Source organism: Podarcis filfolensis (genome assembly GCF_964270895.1).
Source record: "Podarcis filfolensis genome assembly, chromosome: 12".
Lineage (NCBI taxonomy): Eukaryota > Metazoa > Chordata > Lepidosauria > Squamata > Lacertidae > Podarcis > Podarcis filfolensis.
In genome coordinates this window covers 17,055,906-17,079,874 of record NC_139614.1, presented here as the reverse complement: position 1 = coordinate 17,079,874, position 23,969 = coordinate 17,055,906, and the positions used below count along the sequence as shown (strand labels likewise).

Below are 23,969 nucleotides of genomic sequence, written 5' to 3'. Positions count from 1 at the left end.
TTACCGATGTCATTTTACTGAAAAACAATGTACACAGCATTTTTCCTAAACTGTCATTATGGTTGTTTTTCTGCTACAGAAATGTCTACTTATTGCTGCAGGCCATATCTGCACACAGGGACGCGGGTGGCGCTGTGGGTAAAAGCCTCAGCGCCTAGGGCTTGCCGATCGAAAGGTCGGCGGTTCAAATCCCCGCGGCGGGGTGCGCTCCCGTTCCTCGGTCCCAGCGCCTGCCAACCTAGCAGTTCGAAAGCACATCAAAGTGCAAGTCGATAAATAGGGACCGCTTACTGGCGGGAAGGTAAACGGCGTTTCCGTGTGCTGCGCTGGCTCGCCAGATGCAGCTTTGTCACGCTGGCCACGTGACCCGGAAGTGTCTCCGGACAGCGCTGGCCCCCGGCCTCTTAAGTGAGATGGGCGCACAACCCTAGAGTCTGTCAAGACTGGCCCGTATGGGCAGGGGTACCTTTACCTTTACCTTTATATCTGCACACAGACTGGCTTCACTATGCAATCCTGTTGGAAAGATAAGGAGTTGGCTCACATTTATTAAATGGCCCTCAGAGCAGTGTAAGTACTTAGAATTCTTTTCCAGTGTTGCACAGTTATTGTAAAGAAACAGTTTGACCGTAATCATGAATACGGTTGGCCAAGCCTAGATACAGCAACAAGATTCACAGGGCCAGCTGAACCCATTTTCATCTTTAACCAGTGAGAAAATGCAAGCAGAAATATGCCAAAACCCTACCACTTATGGTGTCGTTCATTAGATAAAATTTGCTTATGCCTAGGCACATTATTAGACAAAATTGCAACTTTAATCAGCCATCCCCCAGCAAAATTGAGATTTATAGTGGTTATGGGTAGATTTTATTTGTCAATAAAACGATTCCAGGTATCAGCAGTAGTAGTATATTATTAAAATTAAGGTATTTTAAAAACTGCCTGCAGCAGCGTTCCCCAACCTGATGCTCTCTGGATGTTTTGGACATTGGAGGGCAGCAGGTTGGGGGAGTCTGGTCCAGAGTTCTCTGAACTACAGTCATACCTGAAGTATACCTGAAGTCATACCCAGTATACCTGAAGGAGCGTCTCCACCCCCATCATTCTGCCCGGACGCTGAGGTCCAGCACCGAGGGCCTTCTGGCGGTTCCCTCATTGCGAGAAGCAAAGCTACAGGGAACCAGGCAGAGGGCCTTCTCGGTAGTGGCGCCTGCCCTGTGGAACACCCTCCCATCAGATGTCAAAGAGATAAACAACTACCTGACATTCAGAAGACACCTTAAGGCAGCCCTGTTCAGGGAAGTTTTTAATGTGTGACATCTTAGTGTATTTTTGGTCTTTGAGGAAGCCGCCCAGAGTGGCTGGGGAAACCTAGCCAAATGGGTGGGGTACAAATAATAAATTATTATTATTATTATTATTATTATTATTATTATTATTATTATTACCTTGGTAGTCGAATGGAATCCGTTCCAGAAATCCGTTCGATTTCCAAAACGTTCGAAAACCAAATTGAGGCTTCTTCAAGTTCCAAAAGAACGTTCACAAACCGGAACAATCACTTTCGGGTTTGCGGCGTTCGGGAGCCAAAATGTCCAAGTTCCAGGACATTCAGAATCCAAAGTATGACTGTATACAAAACTCAGTACATTTACATAGGACCAAGAAGCCATTTCTTTGATTGTTCTCTGCCAATTTTTGAACATGAAATGACTGCAAAAATAGTGATTTAACTGCAAAGAGAAATAATTAGGATTGATTCCTTGCAAAGGAGCAACACCTGAAGGCAGAACTAAGAGAAGAATTTTATGGTCTTTTAGGTATCAATCTCTTGCTTTTTTCTACTGGATGATACTTAAAATCAGAGCCATTACGAATGCAAATCTTTCTGCTCTCCAGTGGTGTCTACTTTTCTAAAAATAGGAAGAAGCCATGATTACTTTGAAATCCCCTGGATGATGAATGCTGGGTTTTGAAGGTTGCCAGTGTAATTACACACATATTTTTTTTAAAGCAATCAACATACTTTATTATTTGCAATTTCAAAATGTGTAATCACATTTTAAAATAGTCCCTATTTTTACAGGGCACTGCAGATGGTGCTTTCAAATCCAGTATCACTGTACAAGCATTTGATCTGTGCTTTTTTAATGGCAATCTAAATTGGAAGTGAAGTTATATGTTACGGTTCCTAACTTTACTGTGGCATCCAGCAATAAGCACAAAACAGTGCTGCACTGAAATTTATGGTATGCCATATGTTTGCTTAGAGACGGGAGGGTGAACCATGCGGTGATACATAGTTTGGAAGGCCTCTCTCTATATTGACATAAAGATAAGTGGTGATGGGTGTGTGTCTATTAATTCTCCGTGTGCCACTAATTTCTGCTGTCTGGCTCCCCCTTCTCCTGCAGCTGCTTTTCCCCCATGCTGCATTCTGCAATCCTCAGGAATACTTTTTGGAGGAAATGTGAAGAACTGCAACAGGAAAGTACCATTGTCTGGGCAAAATTCTACCCACTTCTTCTTCTTTGAACCAAGCAACTGTTGCCAGAGAAGCAACAGCGCAGCAATACTTAGTCCTTGGATGCTTTGTGTACTAGAATGCATCACAACTACTCTGGTTTTCACATGAAATGCCCTGGCCCGCTTCATTGTGGCAGAAACCTTCGTCACGCAGCTGCTTGGTTGGGTCCACTGATTTTGCCATGATGAACAAGCAAAATATGAAGAACTTGTGCACATGAGAACTCACCTACTGATGCCACCAGATGTTTCAGAACTGGCACCTTTTCTTACAGACTTTATAAGCCTACTGTGGCAAATGGAGATGGAACAACAGTATATCCCGGCTCCCTTGCAAAATGTCAAGCTGCTATAAAATAACCCACCTAATGCATTTTTGCTGCAGTGCCATGGTCTAGATTTCAAACGGCCCTATTTGGTTGGTCCCAAAATCAATCATGTTGATGATGTCAGACTAACATGGGTCAGAACAGACAAGTTGAACTTGCCTCTTTTTTTACCCCAAATTCTTCATTTGTGCTTGAACGACGAACACACTGCCTGGTAGGTTAGATGTGCGGTAAGCACCCAACTTCAGAAATATTGCATTACGTACCAAAAGGCTAATTAAGATAGGTAGGTTTTTAAAAATAAAAATAAAATCATTGAAATTTGGAGGTCTTACCTACAGGGTTATTCCACAGCAGGGTTAGCCAACTGGGTGCCATTTGGATGTTGTTGGACTCCCAAAATCCATCAGCCCAGCCAGCACTCACAATGGTCAGAGATGATGGAAGTTGTAGTCCAACAACATCTGGAAGGTACCATGTTGAATATCCTCATTCTAGAGAATCATACTTTCACTCAATATTGCCAGCAACTGAAATCCCTAGCATGCTGGCAAAAATGAGAGAAAAGTCTTAGCAACAACTACACGGACATTCTTATTTTGTATTCATTTTCCAAAAGCATGCATAGTTTTCCAAAGTGCATTATGTGCTACAGAGCTGAACAAAAATAAAAAAAAGAATTATCTATTTATTGCACCGTGGGTTTGGGTGTAAAGGTATGAACGCTGCATACAAATGCACACTATACATTTCTTATATACATATTATTGGCATCACCCTATATCTATTTATAGAATCAACATGTATTTAGAAATAGCAATTATTAGAAGCTGTGCAGGTTTTAAATACTGTCTAATATACCATACTCGCAGCAGAAATTGCAAATATCCCAAAGGCTAGTCACAAATATATTCTAGAAAACTCTGAACTCCGACTTTCTGATTTCCTCTCCTTACAAAGGGTACTCTTATTATAAAAGATAAATCTCTGGTATAAACAGATCTATAAAACATAAGATATATTCCCAACATTCCTGAGTATTCATAAGTCCTTTAAAATTATATAGAAACAAGAATTCAGTGGAGCATTATATATTGCCATAATGCAGGTACCTGGGATTGTGTCCACGTTTTGCACAGAAAGTAAGCATCCTGACAGAAAAAAAAAAAAAAAAATTAAGGTACTGCAAAAATCTACTGAAAAAGTTGTGCTCCAAAGTTCTACTGCCTGGATGACTCTTTGCAAACTATCCCTACATCTGATTTCCTCCCCCCTTTTCTTGTGTTGAAGCAAAGTGCATTCCTTTGGCAAAAGACAACAGCTGAAGTCAAGGCACTTAGACCTTATTAGAAAACATGCCAATCTCGTCCGAATTCCAGGCGCTCATCTTCTGGCCGGATGAGTCCTTGTTCCCCATGGATAGTATTGATACCTAAAAAGATTTAAGAGGCTGTAAGTGTTCGCAGGGAATGAGAAATGCCATAACATTTACAATCACCTGAGGCAGACTAGACCTTTGCTGCCAACATGACACAGATGCATCAGCAGAGACTGCGGGAAAGCTTTGCGGGAGTTTGAGCTGCCAGATAAGTGAAATTCCAACCTAAAAGCTCCTAAAATTAGGCACCAACATATATGCTGGACTTTAGTGCAACTGATCCCAACATTTGTAGAAACCGTAGGCAACAAATATCTCTCATAGCCAGTTTGTTCCTATTTAAAGGGGTCTTAAATTATTTTGGATGTCACTATTGAAAGTGATTGGCTATGGCTAATTAGTAGCATCATCCCCACCCCCTTATCTGTGTGAGGTACCCAGAGATTCTTTTCCCCTCTCAGTAGCACACAAAGAACATAAAAAAGCTTTCTTATATGGAACTTGGCTCATCAAGGTCAGTATTGTCTACATCAGGGGTTCCTAAACAGGTAAAAAGAACTATTTTAAAACATTCAAAATAATTAAAACCAGCAATAAGCCACTCCACTGAAACACATGCCAACGTATTATTTCTATATCATACAACTTAGTGGAATTCCATTTAAACTTATTGAGTATGAGACACTCAATCTATCCCATGAATGTTTGTCCCATCACTGTTGAAAATCCTGCAGCAATAGTAAGCAGAGGTGGAGCAGAATAGCAGCTGTATTGTTGTTCAAATAGCTTCTTCCAAATTTTACATCCCCTTTGCTTTCTTGTCCCAACCCATTTTTGTGCAACATCCAGACAATTTACCCATAAGGCAAGCTGGGAGCCCTACAATTCTTCATTTTAGGTTTATTTTTCATAAGTGATTTTAAAACAAATTCTCATCCATCAAAATGAAAAGGATGGAGGTGCCTTTCTTTTCAAATATGATTTTACACTACTGGCTACAATGGTCCACACCATTTTATCTAGCACATGCCTACACATCATAAATCATGATTTTTTAAAAAAGCACCCCAAAACCAAAATAGACAGCTGTAACTAGGAAACTGAATTATAATTTCTGTCTATTCACTTCAACATGATTTTATGTCTCCTTCTGAAATGAAACTCACCTATTTGAGGTAAAATTGTAATATCCACATTCCTCTAGAACCTCCTCGATCACAGTCTACAAAAGTGAAGCACATGGAATTTCATTACATGTTACTGAAAGGAACTGAAAGCAAATGATGAAACTACTAAAAACAAGGTGATGCCTGACCTGCATTTGTTCATATGTCACGCCTTCATCCACGTCAAAAGCGCTAGGAAGACCTATGAGTAAATCATATCAGATAATGCTGGATAATGGAATGGACATCTGATTTCATAAAAAGAAGCACCAGAGAAGCTTCTTAAACTGTTAAAAGTTGCCGTCGTTTTATGACAGTGTATACTGAAATCATGGAATTAACAACAATCTTAAGGGATTATTAACTGATTATTGAATATAGAAAAAGGTTCACCCCCAACTGCTTCTGGTCACAGATATGTAATTCATTAAGGTGAAAGCAAAAAAGCAAACCACAAAGGTTAAATCAGCATTGTGGATTAAAGGGGGCAAGAGTCATTTCCATCAATCCCGTGATTTGTTCTGGCCTTGGGAAACCCAGTAGGTGTACAGGAGCTTCTGTAGAGGAGCCAACTTTCCAGTTCACTTCTATGGAGATTCATTTATGCATGTAGATTGGCACCCACCATTTTAATTAATGGGAACCCGTGCCATTCACATCTGAGCATTTTCATGCTCTTCCTACTTATATTTCCTTGAAACAGAGTTCCACTGAGTTTCTACATATTTCCAACTATGTATTCTTAGAATAGCCAGCTTGGAGTTTTCATTTGCCCTCTATTTCACTAACCTTGACCGTGAAAGCTCTGGGGATTTCTTGCAAAGGTTTTCTACAGCATATATAATAGAAAATTAGTGCAGAGGTAGTGTTGGCAGGCTTCTTTTAGCAGTTCTTGTGCCATAACCTTAAACTGTCTTATTGCACATAGGACAGTTAAATTAACTGTGTGTGTGTGTGTGTGTGTGTGTGTGTGTGTGTGTGTGTGTCTCGGTGTGTATACACACCTCCCAAAAATGAAACATTGGAAAAATCAGGTGGGTGCATATTTGGCAAAGTTACATGTATAACTTTTATTTCAGTCACTAAAGCAGGATACTATCATTGGTCCATTAGCAATTAGATGACAAAGGTTGGACTTCACTATCTCGCTAATTCAATCATTCCATGAGTGCAAGCATATCTCCTTGCCCAGTGAAACCATCCCTCTCCTCCCCATGTGTGCTGTTCTTGGGGCTCTCCCTACGCTCCAGAGCAGATTTGGGGGAGGAAGGAGAAAAACCCCGCTGCACTAGCAAGAGTCCTTGCACTGGCTTCTGCTAGCGCGCCAAGTTAATTGAATCTGGCCCTTAATTCTGTATGTTTCCCCAGAAGAATCAAGATGCCACAGGGCCAACTTCAGAGTGATCAATACGCAAATGTTCCCTTTGTAATCCCCTTGTTTAGTGCAATTTAGAACTGGGCTCATATACATTAAGCAGAAATGAATACTGCTGCAATCAATGTGCAGCAATAGTTGTGCAAAAACTGCTTCTATGTGCAGATAAACAGGATCCTTCTTTGTGTGTATGTGGACATAAAGGAGAGTGGGTGTGCATTGGCCCTGTCTCTAATGTCCCTGCGTGCACCAGGCCCATCCTTCGTGCCTATAATCTTCCTGCATTGACTGGGAAGGTATGATGCAGGCTTCTATGCATTCTGTTGAATATACTTAAGACCAGGGATAGGCAACGTTTTTTGAGGCTGGACCAGTCCACTCCCCGGCAGACCTCTCGGTGGGCTGGAGCGTGCGCGTCTGTGCGTGCTCTCAAGCTATTTCCGGCACTCTTCAGACCTGGAAGTCGGTCCCCGCAGCAAGAAAAAAAATGGCACCATGGGGGGGGGACAGGGAATCCCCATGCCAATCCACAGAACAGCCGTGGGCCAGTTCCAGGAAGCTTATGGGTCAGAACTGGCCCATGGGCCTTAGGTTGCCGACCTCTGCTTAAGACACTTCCTTGTGATAAAGAATCCAAATAACTCAGGGATCCCAGGATGATCTCAGGACAGGAAGGCTTTTAAGTACATGCAATGGAATATAAGAGCCTACATGCCTTGTTTCCCGCACCTCCTTTGCATCTTGAGTGCAACCCCCTTGGGTGATGTATAAAAGCAGTAAACACATGCCCTTTTCCGTTAAAGGCACAAACTCGTGCTGCATGAGCATGGAAACCAACCAAGACAGGACAATATTTTGAAAGACAGAGCAGCAACATACACAACACGTCACCCTTTCAAAACTGCATTCTAGCCAAGGTCTATAAAATTTGTTTAGCTGAAAAAGTTTCATAATAAAATAAATTAACCTCCTCTTTCTGGTTTTCCTTCCTGCCACCTTTCCCCAGTCCTGACAATTCAGAACGTTCCAATTGAAATATTTTTTTTGCTGTGAATGTGTTCCTCTTCTTGATAATGCTTTATGCTGCTAGCATGCTTTTCTATATTTTTGCATAAACACTCTTGACTACATCTTTCATTCTCCTCATAAATGCATGTGCTACAGTTTTTGGCACGGTTTGTTGGGGTTTTGCTTTGAGTTTTTTCACTATGCAGCCATCTAAATTATTTCCTTCATGTTCAATGTCCCTCACTTCATTCTCACCACACATATTTAATGGTCCGTAAGCCCAGTTTCAGTATACTGTTACTATTATTTTAATATTTATAGCCTGCTTCTTTAGCCTAGCATTAGGCTGCCGAATCGGTTCAAGATGCAACACAGCATACCATATCAAAATCCTGTCATCTCTCCTTTGTCCTGCCAATTTAGCACCGGGGGGTGGGGGATGGAGAGGAACACCTGCCATTACTTTTGAGGGAACTCAACATCACTTGCCTCAAATATGGGCAGAGAATATAAGGACATAAGACGATTCTCCTGGATCAGGCCAACAGCCCATCTGGTCCAATATCCAGTTCTCACAGTGGCCAACCAAATGCCTATGGGAAGCCCACAAACAACACAGCAATGCAACAGCACCTGTGATTATCAGCAACTGGTATTCAGAGATAAAATGCCTCTTACAGTAGAGATAAAACATAGCCATTGATTGTTGATGTCAGGGACTATGCTGAGGAAGACTGTGCTGATGAGGAATGGTGGGAGACTCCCCCTCCCCCTGCTCCTGATCTGGATCCTGAATCTTCCCAGGAGCAGGGGGACAGTATAGATTTGGAACAGTGGTTTGCAGAGGGACATGGTTCAGAAGGCAGAAGCTGGGAAATACTGGATGGGGAACAGCCGGGAGACGAAACACTGAGAGAGAGAGGGTTAACAGATTCACAGTCTCTGGACAGCATTCCTCTGCTCTCCCCAAGGCCAAGAAGAGCTGAGAAAGTGTCAGAACAGAAAATAGAAAGCACAGAGGGTGCAAGCTCAGATTACAAGACGTAGGAGTGACGTAGATGAATAGGGACGGAAGGGGGAGTGATCCTTAATTGGGAACATTGCCATTTCTAGGAGGTGGGTTTTTTGTTCTCTCACTGTAATTATTAAAGTTTCTAACTGGTAAGAAGACTCCTTTTCCTTTGCTCTGCTTATCTACTGCCACAGGGGGAGGAAGCCAATTCCCTGAAGCCTGACACCTGACCTCCAGGAATTTGTCTGTTCCAGTATGATGATCACCAACTCACCATGTATTATTTATTATATATTACAATTATATCCTCACTCCCTCAATGGGAATGACTGCAGCTCAGTGGCGGAGCACATGCTTTGCACACCAAACTCCCTAGGTTTCATATCTAGCATCTCCAGAAACAGCAATACAGAAATGGCCTGGAAAGACCCCAGTCTGAAAGAGTAGACTTGCTACAAGTTAGGACAGACAATACTGAGCCAGATGGAGAAATGGTCTCCTATAAGACAATTTTCTCTGCTCCTAGAAGAAGAGTTTGGAATTGATATCCCGCTTTATCACTACCCAAAAGAGTCTCAAAGCAGCTAACATTCTCCTTTCCCTTCCTTCCCCACAACAAACACCCAGTTGCTATCATTATCATGCTGGCTTCAGTTCTGACTTGTAGGCAGCACGGCACACGCCTTCCCCACTCAGTATTTAAGTTGCCTTATACTGCCCTCTTGGCAATAATGCTCTGATTGCACGCCAAGAAGTAGTAGTAGTAGTAGTTTGGACTTGATATCCCACCTTTTACTCCCCTAAAGGAGTCTCAAAGCAGCTAACAATCTCCTTTCCCTTCCTCCTCCAAAACAAACACCCTGTGAGGTGAGTGGGGCTGAGAGACTTCAAAGTGTGACTAGCCCAAGGTCACCCAGCAGCTGCATGTGGCGGAGCAGAGACGCGAACCCGGGTCACCAGATTACGAGTCTACCGCTCTTAATCACTACACCACACTGACTCTTAGGACTTAAGCATGGTTCCCCCCTTTCTTCCCCCTCACAATGCCTCTGTGAGGTAGGCTAGGCTGAGAGACAGCAACTGGTCCAAGAGCAGCCATGTCAATTCTAGGAGCAGAGAACCCCCTTCAGCCCCCTCAAAATCTGCTGGCAGGGGGCCGGGGCCCCTTCCTATTGAGGGGGTGGAGGAGGCTGAGCGCAGAGCGGTTCAGTGGCTGGCTCCTCCCGAGTGCGAGAGAGGAAGCCACGCCACACTGAGCTAGGCCTCCTCCCGACAATGCAACATCGCGCATCGTGCACACAATGTCACACAAGACAATGCCTCTTCTCAAGAGCTTCATGGCTAAGGGGTATTTGAACCTGGGTCTCCCTGGTCTTACCACTACATCTCATATTGATTCTCACTCTGTGTAGTTAGAATCGCCACATGGAAATGTTTTAAGGAGCAACTGTGGGGTTGTTTTCATCCTATATGCCCTACACATTTAGCACACTGAACCCTTGTTGGAGCTTAATGAGAATTTAGCAGGAGGAAGTCATACTTGCTGGACAATGTCAGGGCAGACAGCCGTTGGCAAAGGTTGCCCAATGTGGCTTTTGCCGGACTTACCTGGTCTGTCGTCGAGGACCAAAGTACTCCCCCCTGAAGAGTGCAATAACAACTGGCAATCTGCTGTCAAAAAGTTAGGCTCAATCAGCTCTGGGGAACCTTGGAGAAGCTGCACAAAGACCAAACACAAACAAAGCACCTATTGTTTTCCTCCATAAATGCTATAATTGGGAGTGAACACAGAACTGTAATTTTCTGAAGTAAGAAAAAAATTAAATAGCGGTAAGATTAGTTAAAATGTTTGACATATCGGACATTCAGAAAGTGTGCAGACTTAGAAATATGAAACTGCTCTAAGGGAAAAGATGGATTAAAATCGAGGGGGGGGGACGGAAATTGGAACAAATTTCTGGATAGGGAATGAGGAACAGGAAGTGAATTGTTCAATATTCAATTGTTCAATAGAGCAGGCTTCCTCAACCTCGGCCCTCCAGATATTTTTAGCCTACAACTCCCAAGATCCCTAGCTAGCAGGACCAGTGGTCAGGGATGATGGGAATTGTAGTCTCAAAACATCTGGAGGGCCAAGGTTGAGGAAGCCTGCAAATAGAGTTTCATACTGAACATGAAAAACCTTGATATATCTATGTTTTAAAAATAATATTAGAGGCCATAGTGAAAAACAAACAAGGTTTGGGTTTTCTTAAAACTTGCCTTGATATTTTTGTTATGCACAAAACCGCCTCTCATACCCTGTTCTTTGCAGAGTCAAGTACCAAATATTGTATTTAATGCTTGTTTGGCATGCATTAAACTGTGCAGTCCAATGTAAACAGGGATTTGAAAGGTACTAGATGAATTTGGTATAGAGTATCCCCAATGCTAAGTTCCACAGAGTCTATATGTAGACACTGGCCTGCTTTTCACCACGGCAGAGTGCTTGGGCCCATTGATGCTTATGTGATTTCAGCCATTTTGATCCCTCCTGGGTGCTCAATCCTTTGGAAGTTGCTCAGAAAAGAAGCGACAACTGTCACAGCAGATGAAATATGGGATGAAATTTCTAATCCTCAAAGTGACAGGTACTCATCCAAGCACTGCCTGGCTCAGCCAGGTGAATAGATTTCTGCAAATTTAAATTGGTAGAAGGTTTTCATATTATACACTATCAACTTCAATTTACAGTTTTGGGCTAAAGCCAGTGTTCTGTCGCTTTCAGTTTACAGAATTAAAAGTTCACAACTGAGAAGCTGCTACTAGGTTCAGCTTTACTTCTGGGTGGGTATTTAACCCATGCAAGAAGGAAAACAAGTGCCGCTGTCCTTAGTTATGGACCCCTCTTCCTGCTTCAGGAGAACTTGGAAAAAACTCCTACCAGGCCCCCTGGTTAAACAGGGCGACCAACCAGAGGTCCATAGCAGAGTCTCAGGAACAGCTAATCTAAAGGGAGTGGAGGGTGGGTGACCCGAAGTAAATGTGTGTGCAATGGTGGGGATGGCTGGCGCGGCTGCGTTTGAGCAGCAAGCCATGCCCCCGCCGAGCTTCCCTATTGGGTGCCCAACCGGGGAGGGGCGTGGCGCCAGCCCTGGAGTTGAAGCAGGGGGCGGAACTTCTGCTCATTTCTATTAAGCCGCCATAGGGAATTCTCCAGGTGATCCATTTTCATTCATTTTAAAAACAGGTACAACAAAAGGGGAACAGAATTGAAAATGAACAGGTGGAATATTTGAGCTCTAAATGTTATTCCGAGGCCAAGAACTAATTTTGTCCAACTTTTCAAGGGGAAATGAATTACAGTACTTTCTAGATTACTTCTGCGCTATCAATACTGATTCCTGAGATGGACCGTACATGTTACACGAGAAAGTATAACATCAGTGGGAGCTAATGAATTGGAATTTGGTAGCAACCAAATCAATCATGAAATAAAAGACAGGAAAAGACATTGGAGACAACTTGGCCTGAGGTTGCTGGATATGAATATCGTGGAGAACAGAGACTCACTCTAGGAATCTGAAGCAGCCTTGGTAGATCTGCTGCCTGGGGTGTGGATGTCTATTTGCACAACCTCCAATACGTCAAGGAAGAAAACTGGGAAACTTTCTTCCAAGGTCGTGCACCGTGCAAGATTGCAGAACCTAAAGATGTGCTTTTGGGGGGAATACCATCCAAAAACATGCATTTTGGGGCACCACACAAGAACACGGCCCCAAAAAAGTGCTTTTTTTCAGGGTGACATTGCAACATCCAAAATGGCCACTGTGCTCTCATGTGAAAAAAACAGTATGTGCCAGGTATGTATTTGTTTCCACAGTGCTCTTCCTGTATATTTGTAAGCAAAGCAGCTATTACAAAGACAAAAAAAAAAAATCCAATACTCTCTCATCAAATTGGAAACTAAACCTTTTCACCACACAAGAGGGGATGCACAGTATTATTTTCAGAGCTAACAGATAAGCTTCAATCCAGAAATGCTCAGTTGCAATAAGGCATGACTTATTCATCAGTACGAAGCATAGCAAAAACTATTAAAGGGTATATGCACTATATGCTCATAAGCATTTGCACCAAGATTAATAAAAAGGTGTATCTTTATTTGTCCTGTGCTTAACTTACAGGACACAGGCTGTGCCAGCATGGACATAAACAAATTAAAGCCCAGTGAATGCAGAGTAATGCCCAACACAACAACGAAACCACATACAAGAACAGATCTCTCAAGCTACTTTTGTATAGCACAGCATAGCTATCCTTCCTTGTGAGGGTTTTAAGCAGAGGTTGCATGGCCATCTGTCATGGATGCTTTAGTTGATATTTTTGCATTGCAGGGGGTGGACTAGACGATTCTCGGGGTCCCTTCCAACTCTACAATTCTATGATCTTGGCAACACCTTTGTGGCTATGAAATACTTTTATCAGAAGTAGAAATAATGATTATAAAAACAACATAAAGAAATGGCACATCCATTTCTGTTAATAAGGCTGCATTTGCCAAAGACAATGCAAGGCCTTTCTTTGCCTTGAGTTTTTTCGCGGCAGGGCATAAATAAATATTATATTGCAGGCATTACATTTTGTGGAGGTGTTTGCATGTTACTAGTCTTCTTGAGCCTAAGGGGGTGCAAAATAAATAAATATACATGAATTACACTGGCAGTTGCCACCTTCTGTGGGAACAACTGGAAAAATACTTGGCATGTTATAGGATCAAATGTGCTGCTGATGTCCTTTGGACTTGCTCTGCTAAGACACACTGTAGTCTTTGAAAAAGAATCTTCTGTGGTTTCAGCATTATCTACAAATAACTGTTCTGTGCTGGATGGTATCCAAAATACGATCTCACAAATAATATGGTAGCTGGAAAGCAATGACCCGAGTTAAGGCCTACTGGGCTGTGTCAATATTATCTAGCATCAAAGCACATTGGGACAGCTTCAGTGCTTTCTGGTCAGGCTGAGAAAAAACCCTCAAGGTTTAAAGGGTAAAGCAGCCCTTCCTTTCAAGCATCTGAATACATCTCTTTTTCTCTCTCTCTTCACATCCCTTCTCGTTCATCTGGGCTTACTCAACATCATCTCCACTTGGTATGATAAGGCAGAATTCGGTTCTGTGAAGATGAGGCGAGCCTTGCATCAACAGAACAGGCAAGCTTTTACTGTTACTCCTAAATTGATTATTCACAACAAAAAGCATTTCATGTAAATGGGAGATTAGAAGCATTATGTTGCTACTCTGACAATTCGGTCTTGTGGGTTTGCTTCCCTTGGGGTTTTGTTTTGAAATCCCTACTTTCTGAACATGAAAGGAAATATAAGTCCTCTGATCTCCAGTGATAATGGCTTTATGCCTCAGTCTATGAGAAGCTACCAGGGTTTGTATATGTGTATGTATATTTACACAAATTCACACACACACCACTGCTTGTCTAGACAAATGTAGTAGTTTTAAAACCTAAGACTGTTGACTGCTGATTCTTAATTCCCCACTATAATGAAAGATTAAGGATATATTCAAATTAAAGTGAAGTAATTTTTAAAACATCTATCTCCAAGACTTCTGGGTGAGTTGCTATGCATGGACCTCCATTGTTCGTGAATAAAATATGACCATTAGCCTAGGTAAATGCTTCACATCTGAATATGTAAAAATGTGCTTCCATCTGCTCCCTGAAAATATCCCGTCCATATTTCAAGTAATAAGGGGAAGGGAATCATAATCACTCTGGGAGTGACCTTCAACATACTGCACCTTTTTAATTTCAGACTTCAAGTTACATGGGTTGCTCTGCTGGCTGAAGAGGCATTTCTTGAATCTCTCAATGACTCTTCTTTTCAAGTTGCAGTGTAAAGTTGGTGGAAGCTGTTTTAAGGTGCAGAAACAGATTTAGCTCGTCGTCGTCCTCTTTTTGCAAGCGGTGTTTGAGATACGTGAAAGCATAAACTATTGATAACCAGCAAAGCAGTGACCAAACAGCATATAAAATTTGACTTTTAAGAAAAGGCAGCTATGACTCAGTCTTTCACCTCCATAGTTTCCCATAAAGTATTTACACCCATTTATCTCCCAGTCACTCCTACTGGCTGAAATGCCGCTTATTTAGCACTTCAGAGTGTAAAAAGCATTCCATGCTCCCAGTAAACCTGAATAAACTTAAAAATTTTTTTCCTTCCAGTAGCACCTTAAAGACCAACTAAGTTAGTTCTTGGTATGAGCTTTCGTGTGCATGCACACTTCTTCAGATACCTGAAGAAATGCACACGAAAAGCTCATACCAAGAACTAACTTAGTTGGTCTTTAAGGTGCTACTGGAAGGAAAAAAAATTTTTTGTTTTGACTATGGCAGACCAACACGGCTACCTATCTGTAACTGAATAAACTTGTAAGGTAACTTAGTATTATTGTACCCATATTGCAAGGATGAAAAGGAGAGGCTTGCCAGTAAGTTCATGGCAGAGCAAAATGTGAACTGCCCAATGGCAGGATATACCGTATTTTTTGCTCTATAAGACTCACTTTTTCCCTCCTAAAAAGTAAGGGGAAATGTGTGTGCGTCTTATGGAGCGAATGCAGGCTGTGCAGCTATCCCAGAAGCCAGAACAGCAAGAGGGATCGCTGCTTTCACGGCGCAGCAATCCCTCTTGCTGTTCTGGCTTCTGAGAGTCAGAATATATTTTTTCTTGTTTTCCTCCTCCAAAAACTAGGTGAGTCTTATGGTCTGGTGCGTCTTATAGAGCGAAAAATACGGCACTTCAAATACCGTTTCGCATCACGGTAAATGTATGGACTTATAAAAAATTTAAACATGTATGAACTACATTTTCACCCAGTTTTGAATTTCAGGGTGACAAACATTGGAATTCAAAATCTACATATACAATACAAAACATAATCAACAATGAAATAATATTATGGGGAATAAAACCATTGAACTAGTTAAAAATAACAACTTCTAAAAAGCCTTGGAAAATAAGGTTTCAACCTTGCACTGGTGGTATTGTACTTGTACTGGTAGTACTGATGCCCAGTAAAGGTGAAAATGGTAAAGGACCCCTGGATGGTGAAGTCCAGTCAAAGGCGACTATGGGGTTGTGGCACTCATCTTGCTTTCAGGCCGAGGGAGCCAGCGTTTGTCCACAGACAGCTTTCCGGGTCACGTGGCCAGCATGACTAAACCACTTCTGGAGCAACGGGGCACCGTGACGGAAACCAGAGCGCACGGAAACGCCGTTTACCTTCCCACCGCAGTGGTACCTATTTATCTACTCGCACTGGCATGCTTTCAAACTGCTAGGTTGGCAGGAGCTGGGACAGAGCAACGGGAGCTCACTCTGTCGCGGGGATTCGAACCGCCAACCTTCCGACTGGCAAGCCCAAGAGGCTCAGTGGTTTAGACCACAGCGCCACCCGTATCCCTTGATGCCCAGTACACCACCTTCAGGAGGACATTCCACAGGCAGGTGCCACGAGAAAAGGCCTCCTCTTTCATATATATGCACTTTTCCTAATGATGGAAGATGGAAAATGGCCCTCTCTTCTTCTGAGCAGTTCTGCTGCTCAGTGTTGACAAGTAATTGCCGTAACAGAAGGGCACCCCCTGCTCTACCAGGAACCCCGTAGCTAAGGGTGTCCCATCCAATTTCTCCCTGCTGCCACCACCCACTTGCTCTACAGTATACCATTACAGATGTATAATGCTTCAAGTCATGAAGCTGTCTTTAATCTCCATTTAAAAAATCGAGGTCAGGCCCTCATACTAAGGTTCATAGGACAGGGCAGGCTTCAACTGCCCTTGGTGCCAATTGTTCGTTCAATTTCAGTGCCAGCGCTTAACCCTCCAAAATCTAAAACAGGAAAGGATAGGAGCGGTTCTGAGAAAGTCTATATTTTGCAACTGAGTTAACTTAGACCCACACACAAACATGGATTTTTTGGGAGGGGGCAGCGGCTTCCAGACAGACTTGGGTTCCAGAATCTCTGCTGCTGGAAAGTAAACACTGACAACAGCTGAAGTCGCTGCACACAGTTGATAGAACAAAACACATATTGCTACGTTTTGGCTTGGACTAGAGGCTGCCTAGATTTGTCTGTCACTTAAGGATTATTTGCCAGCCAGAAACCAAACTGTGGGGAAAGACATTTCCTGCACATGTCCGTGGCAGCAAACCAAGGGCCGAGAGGCTGGTTGCTCCCTGCTAAGGAAATGGAGCAAAGTTGGCTTTATGGTTTTCATTCCTAAATCTGTTTTCAGGGACTCAGATGTCAGATGAGTGGAAATAAGGTAAGAGGTTTACATAATCATTTTTTTAAAAAGCTTACATGGGGTTTTTTCCTCTCGGATCGGAATGAAACCTGTTGCCATGGAAACGGGATGGGAACGGCTGCTGGAAGCCCAGAACTAACAATGAGAGCTCTCCCCTTATGAACTTCAGCTTCTGCTCGTTAAAGGAGATCTGCAGTTGATAGCTTTAAATAAACATCCTACGTGTTTTAAAGGGCTATATAGAAAAGGAGGAGAGGGGGCATTTGAAGGCTCCAGGGACTGGTCAGTGAGCTGTGTTTTTGCGCTCCTATTTTAAAGACAGCCAAGAATTAATGAACATCCAGTGGAATGCTTAGGTAAATTAGTTCCTTTAGTCAGAAGGAGTAGGCAAGTCCACTCAAGGCTTGATAGCGTATTAGAAAAAAAAGTGTGCTTGAGGGAAATGCCCAAGTATTGCTGTCATGTAAACATCACATAATAAGGTCAGAATGATAGAACAACTCTGGGACCTCTAATGAGTCCTTTATAGTAGAGTTAATCAACCTTTTGTCTGTTGAGGGCCACAGTTTACCCTTTGAGGTAATGTGTTGGGAGCCGCAAGCTGGTGGCAAGTCGATGATGGGCAGAGCCAGAGATAAAAGAGTTATGGATTAACTAATCTGGAATCAAGACTGCTCTGTGTCAATTTGCACCATGTCTACCTCAGAATTCTAATTCTAATAAATTCTATGCAGGCCCCCAAGCAAGGAGGGTGTCCCCCCACTGAGGACACCCTACAATAAATACACAGATTATCATCATCATCATCATCTTTTAATGCAGCAGACCAGCAGAGCTCTGGAAAGCAAGTGAAAATAATTAGTTTCTTACTTTAGTGTTAATGTAAGGGTGTGTGTGTGTGTGTGTGTATTCCACACACTTCCAATTTGTTCACATACAGCTGCAGAAATCAAATTATTTTCTCATGCAACACAACCAGAAAAAGTGGTTTTGTGTTTTTTTTAAGTATTTTCATCAAATTAAATAGTGTCCCTGCCTGTTGTTCTGAACCTACATAAAACGGGGAGGGGTACTTCAAAAAGCTAGGAAAAATGAGGAAACATGCAGGAAGGAAGGAGCTTGATGGTATGGCGGAATGGGGCAGAATCACAATGATGGGTTTGTTTTTCCAATCTTAAAGAGTCCACTGGGCAAATTTGCAGCTTAGCATTACAAGCAGAAATTGTGAAAATGTACAGATTTTTATATAAACTTCTCTTCCTAATCCTCCTCTTCCTAAGTGGATGCTAACCTCTTAGAAACACATTGACCAACAGTAGATTCCAACTTAATCACAAAGCAATAACCACATTGCTGAAAAGCAGTACCCTGTGCTATTCTATCAAATCTAGAGTCTAATCTAGGGTGGTAATTTTTGTAAAAAAATAAATCACATTTGACTTTATGGTTCAGACTCTGGATGAAAGTAGATTTATTTTCCTTGTAGTAGAAAATTAACCTCAGTAAGGAATCTCACCTTTTCTATATATAATATTAAGGGGTTCCCCCCCCAAGTCTTTGGATAAATTCCAAAACCTTCTATCCTTTAGCCTTAAAGTGGAGCCACTCCTTTTGGGTGGTACAAATCTGCAACCTTGCAAGCAGGTAACTTAAGAATGGCAAATACCCCCTTGCACTGACCACGTTGTTAAACTAAGAGATTTGCTTCACACACTATGTTGCAGTCCAGGTGCAATATCATTGCACCCATAATAGGGTTTGGTTCTATTTCAATTAGGAGATGATTAGTAAGAAGGAATATTAATGGCGTAGCTAAGGAATAGCTTTCCAGGAAAGCTCTGGCTGTATTAACTCAGCTTTGCAGCATGACTTCTGCTCTGGAGGGGGGGAAATTCATCCATTCAAAAGAGGGAAGTTGGTAAAACTTGATAAAGCGATAGGTCTAAGATTCAAACAGGGGAAGTAAGAAATCTTACAACGTGTGATAAGACTGACCTAGCAACTGAGAGGTCACAAACAAAAGAAACATCAAGAAGGGTGAATAACCGGATGGCCACAAAGGCATAAAGGAAAGGTGGTTGAGTGAGAGGCCCAAGATAATGAATGAGGAGAAAGGAGCTGGAGGCGTGATTAGGAGCTGCACTAGGGCGCTGGTAAATTCAGACGGATGATCTAAATACACAATTGACCATGCATACAGAACGTTTAGGGACGTGGGTGGTGCTGTGTTCTAAACCACAGAGCCTAGCGCTTGCTGATCATAAGGTCAGCAGTTCAAATCCCCGCAACAGGGTGAGCTCCCGTTGCTCGGTCCCTGCTCCTGCCAACCTAGCAGTTCGAAAGCACATCAAAGTGCAAGTAGATAAATAGGTACCACTCCGGCGGGAAGGTAAACAGCGTTTCCGTGCGCTGCTCTGGTTCGCCAGAAGCGGCTTAGTCATGCTGGCCACATGACCCGGAAGCTGTACGCTGGCTCCCATGCCCAATAAAGCAAGATGAGCACCGCAACCTCAGAGTTGTCCGCGACTGGACCTAACATGCAGGGGTCCCTTTACCTTTACAGAACGTTTACAGCACAATCCAACATCTATTTACGTAGAAGAGCTGCTGTGTCAAATGAGCCTTGCTCCCTAGCAAATGAGCAGCGTCAGTGAGGACAACATACTAGATTGAAGAGGAAGCTTGAGAAAAGAGGCTTTCAGCAACTTGAGGAAACCAAGAGTAAGTGAAGCCAGGGCCAATGACAGGCAGTCTCTCTCCCCCCCACCACCACTACCTGGTTGTGAGAAGGCAGGCAGGTGGGGGCTGGCTGAGAGCAGACTGAAGTTGGTGTGGGATGTGATTCATGAGAAGCAGTCAAATACAACATTCCTTGTAATGCTAGAGAAGACATGCGAGGGAATGTTTGGTCCAGCCAGTCGAAACTTCCTGTTCCTCCTGGCTGGAGCATCCTTCCTTTGCATGTGACAAAAGATGGGCATGACCTTACCTGTCCAGGTAACAAAAGAACGAGTCACACAGCACTCCCCTTCTTTTTGACTTCCTTCTTCGTTTGACCAGCTTTTAGCTAGGACTGTTCTGCTAGCTCTCAGCTAGCAGAAGCACTGGGATTACTCTCCCATATGGGATAGATCCACATGTACATATTTGTAGCATGTTTGTAATCTGCCTTCAGGGATCCAACTATGAACTGATGTGAGTAAACTTCTTTTATTATCTTTGAATAAGATTGTGGCATGTTTATTACTTTAAGAGGGATTCAAAGGAATTTACCAGGAACGTACAATTCAATCTGAGACAGACTGAATTATATAATTCAATCTGTCTCAGATTGAATTTTATGTTCCTGGTACAATGTGAGAGGCTCACACGGGCCTGCAACCAGCTATCTGCTCTGCATGTAAAAAGGGGAATGTAACTCTGCTACATAAAGGAACTTGCTAGTACAAGTTAGGAAGGATATTAATAAACTATACTCTCCTGCCACCGTGAACATTTCCACAGTTGGGTGGCCCACCCATCCCAATGGACCAGCCTCCACTGTGACTGGAGCACAGCTGAAAGGCTATCCTCATGCCATCTTCTCTTCAACTAATCCATCAATTTAGGCTTATGCATACACAACTTGGGGGAGTGGGACCACCTCAAACTAGTGCTTTTGACATCAGCAGGGCTAGAATGTGTTCCCAGGTATGGATTATGATTCCAAAACCTTTTCAGCCAGGACCACTTGAGTCCTGTTTACTATCTAGAGGGAATTACGACAGTTAATTTAAGCGCTGTTTTATGTTTCTTTTGACATGGCTGAAATGAAACTGATTTGCCAACTCAAAGTGGCATAGCTAACCGTTCTTGTATGGCTCCTGTACAGCCCAAGGCTACCCATAAAGTCTTGTTTAAACACTGAGATTGCGTTACAAGGAAGAAAACTATAGTAGCTTGGAATGCCACCTGCGAAGGAAAGCGCTGCAGCTCAGTGGTAGAGCACATGCTATGCATGATGATGATGATAATGATAATAATTTTATTTATTATTTGTTTGTCGCCCATATGAGTGAGTTGCCCCAGCCATTCTGGGTGGTTCCCAACAGAACATTAAAAACGCAATAAAACATCAAACATTAAAACTTCCCTAAATAGGGCTGTTTTCAGATGTCTTTTCTTTCCATGCAAAAGGTCCCAGGTTTGATCCCCACCAGCTTCAGGGAGGTCTAAGTGAGACCCTTGTCTGAAATCCTGGAGAGCTGCTGTCAGTCAGTGCAGACAATACAGGGCTAGATAGCCTGTCTGAGTATAAGACAGCTTTGTGTGTATGTTGGAAACACACGCCAGTACTTGTGGCAGTTAACTTCTTTATGGAATTGCTTGTGGTTTCTGGATGTTGTTCTGCACTATCTTTTTGTAATTTGGGGCCTGGTTGGTGTTTATACTACTGTACTACTGCTGGCTTTTATTAACTATGTTGAGGTTTGTGACTGCAGTGGGTTTTGTTCTATAAGCTGCCGCAAGAGGACTTCTGCACTAAAAATATTTTAAATAAACGAACTAAATATCCAGGGACTCTTGCTTGCTTGGCTGGATGTAAGAAAGAGGTTGCGTGCTTGCAGCTACTGGAGAAAAGCTGTAGAGCAGCTCTAAACATCACTGAACCAAAGCATGTGCAGTCGTACCTTGGAAGTCAAACTGAATCCGTTCCGGAAATCTGTTCGACTTCCAAAACGTTCGAAAACCAAATTGCGGCTTCTGATTGGCTGCAGGAAGCTTGTGCAGCCAATCAGAAGCTGCAGAAGCCCCGTCGGACGTTCGGGTTCCAAAAGAACGTTCGCAAACCGGAACAATCACTTCTGGGTTTGGGAGCCAAAACGTACGAGTTCTAGGGTGTTCGACAACCAAGGTACGACTGTATATAAGAAGCTTAAGTACAGAATGATCTGCTGAAGGAATACCAGACCTGGATGGGGAATTGTTCTCAGGAACAGAGATCAAATTACAGAAGCATTAGAGGAGACTTTGCTCCTTTTTATACAGGGATTTCCCTCCCCCCCCTCCCCAAACTCCTTTCAGTGATAGCCTCCCCCTCTGCCAGTGTTCTTTGGATTCTATTTTGGGGGTGAGAATGCAAGATTTGGATGCAATTATGGAAAATCAAAGAATGGAGTTAGATTCCATTCCTACCTTCCTCTCACACATCTCAAGCGCTGCTTAGGAGCAAGAAAACGACTGTGCTGCGCAGACAGAGCAATAAAAACAGGGACGATGGCTTGCACTAGAACAACATAATCAAAACGTACCTGAGTGATGTAGATAATCTTATGCAGCTGAATTAGAATCTGTTGAATAGGATCGCTGATCTGACGCACCTTCCGTTGTGACACAGCAATGCCTGCAGATGCTGCAGATGATAATGCTACAATCAGCAGTGAGAACCCATTTGCTGGCCTCAGTGTCTCTCTCATATGCAGAAGTGGAAGCCGGGGAGGGAGGAAAGAAAGGGAGTAAAGCATTTGGATTTTGCAGTTGGCCAGTGAATCAAATGCTTCCTCCCCATCTTACGATACAGAAATTTAACTTTATATCAGGAATTCGAAAAACAAAGCATTTCTGACGTTTTCCCAATAGGAAAGAGGAACAAGTAATCACCATAAACAGGGCAAAAAAAATGCACTAAAAATTGACGCCGGTTCCATAAAGTTTGTCAAATCACCATTTTTGCACAGATTTTCAGCATGCAAGGGGGACGACAAAAGCCATTTTCAATCTTTGAAATCTGTATGGCAATATCGTTTTATGTGTGCTTTGCAAGTAGATGAAAAATCCATGGAAGCAATTCAACTTTATTCACAGTGTTGCATAAAAAGAGTACATTTTAATCTTCCCATTTTTGTTTTCTGGCTCAGTACCATGGAATATATGCTGCAAAACTTACAAATAGCTTTTTGTTTGAGGACAGTTAGTGTACTAGTCTACACGAATAACAATTCCTGCACAGGATTTAAAATACAACTTCCTTAAAAAGGTATGGTGTCTACTGTGTAGGTGCACATATATCAAGTTAGCACCAGTCCCTTTCCCCCCTGCACACACACTGATATTTAAAATTAGAACCTGTCAGGAGACAAGGTCCCTAATTCTTACTTTCGTGACACAGTTACATTACTACGACATGGTTTTCTCTCATCTTTTTTGCATGTTTAGATGCGATACCACCTCCACATGACAGAATGTAAATCTGCTAGCAGCGAAACATTAATTCACACATTTAAAGAAGGGTAGAAAAATATTATCGCTAAACCATCATGCTGAATTCTAGAATCATAGATTAGCAGAGCTGGAAGGGACCACAAGCATCATCTAGTTCAACCCTCTGCAATATCAGAATTTTAGATAAGCTGGAATGTACTTTTGCATTTAAGAACTGCTGGTGGAAATGTGTTGTTGAGAAGCTGACAAGCCCAAACAATGGTGTTTGTGACTGGCAGGGACTGCGCGTCCTGTTTCTTTGCTTGAGGCAAAGCCGAAATGTGCAACCTACCCTGCTGGTGCCACGCTGCCCCACAAGCCTTCCTTAACTGTACTGAGCAGCGGTGGCAGCTTCCAGTGAGATTTTGTGAGATCTTGTTCGCTCCGTGAGAAGTCATGAGATTTAGGTAGTGGAGGGGTGCCACCTTTTGGACATCTTCCACTTGAAACAGCTGCCTGTCAGGGACCGTGCTGAGGAGGGCTGCACTGAGGAGCAATGGTGGGAGCCTCCCCCTCCCCCTGCTCCTGATATCTTCCCAGGAGCAGAAAGAGAAGTGTAGATTTGGAACAGTGGTTTGCAGAGGGACACAGTTCAGAAGGCAGAAGCTGGGAAATACTGGATGG

The 23,969-nt window shown here is 42.8% G+C and overlaps 1 protein-coding gene across 5 annotated transcripts in view; it reads right to left on the bottom strand.

Moving 5' to 3' along the window:
- Positions 1–3,529: 3,529 nt before the first annotated feature.
- NEK10 (NIMA related kinase 10) overlaps positions 3,530–23,969 on the bottom strand; it is a 115,773-nt gene continuing 95,333 nt past the window's right edge. For all 5 annotated transcript variants that reach the window (XM_083577660.1, XM_083577662.1, XM_083577659.1 and 2 more), the window contains 6 exons: positions 22,397–22,497; positions 14,594–14,704; positions 10,406–10,514; positions 5,552–5,604; positions 5,403–5,458; positions 3,530–4,290 (listed from right to left, as the gene is read on the bottom strand). In XM_083577660.1, the coding sequence (XP_083433786.1) occupies positions 4,242–4,290; positions 5,403–5,458; positions 5,552–5,604; positions 10,406–10,514; positions 14,594–14,704; positions 22,397–22,497 (479 nt within the window). In that variant the 3' untranslated portion in view covers positions 3,530–4,241. The remainder of the gene's footprint in view (positions 4,291–5,402; positions 5,459–5,551; positions 5,605–10,405; positions 10,515–14,593; positions 14,705–22,396; positions 22,498–23,969) is intronic.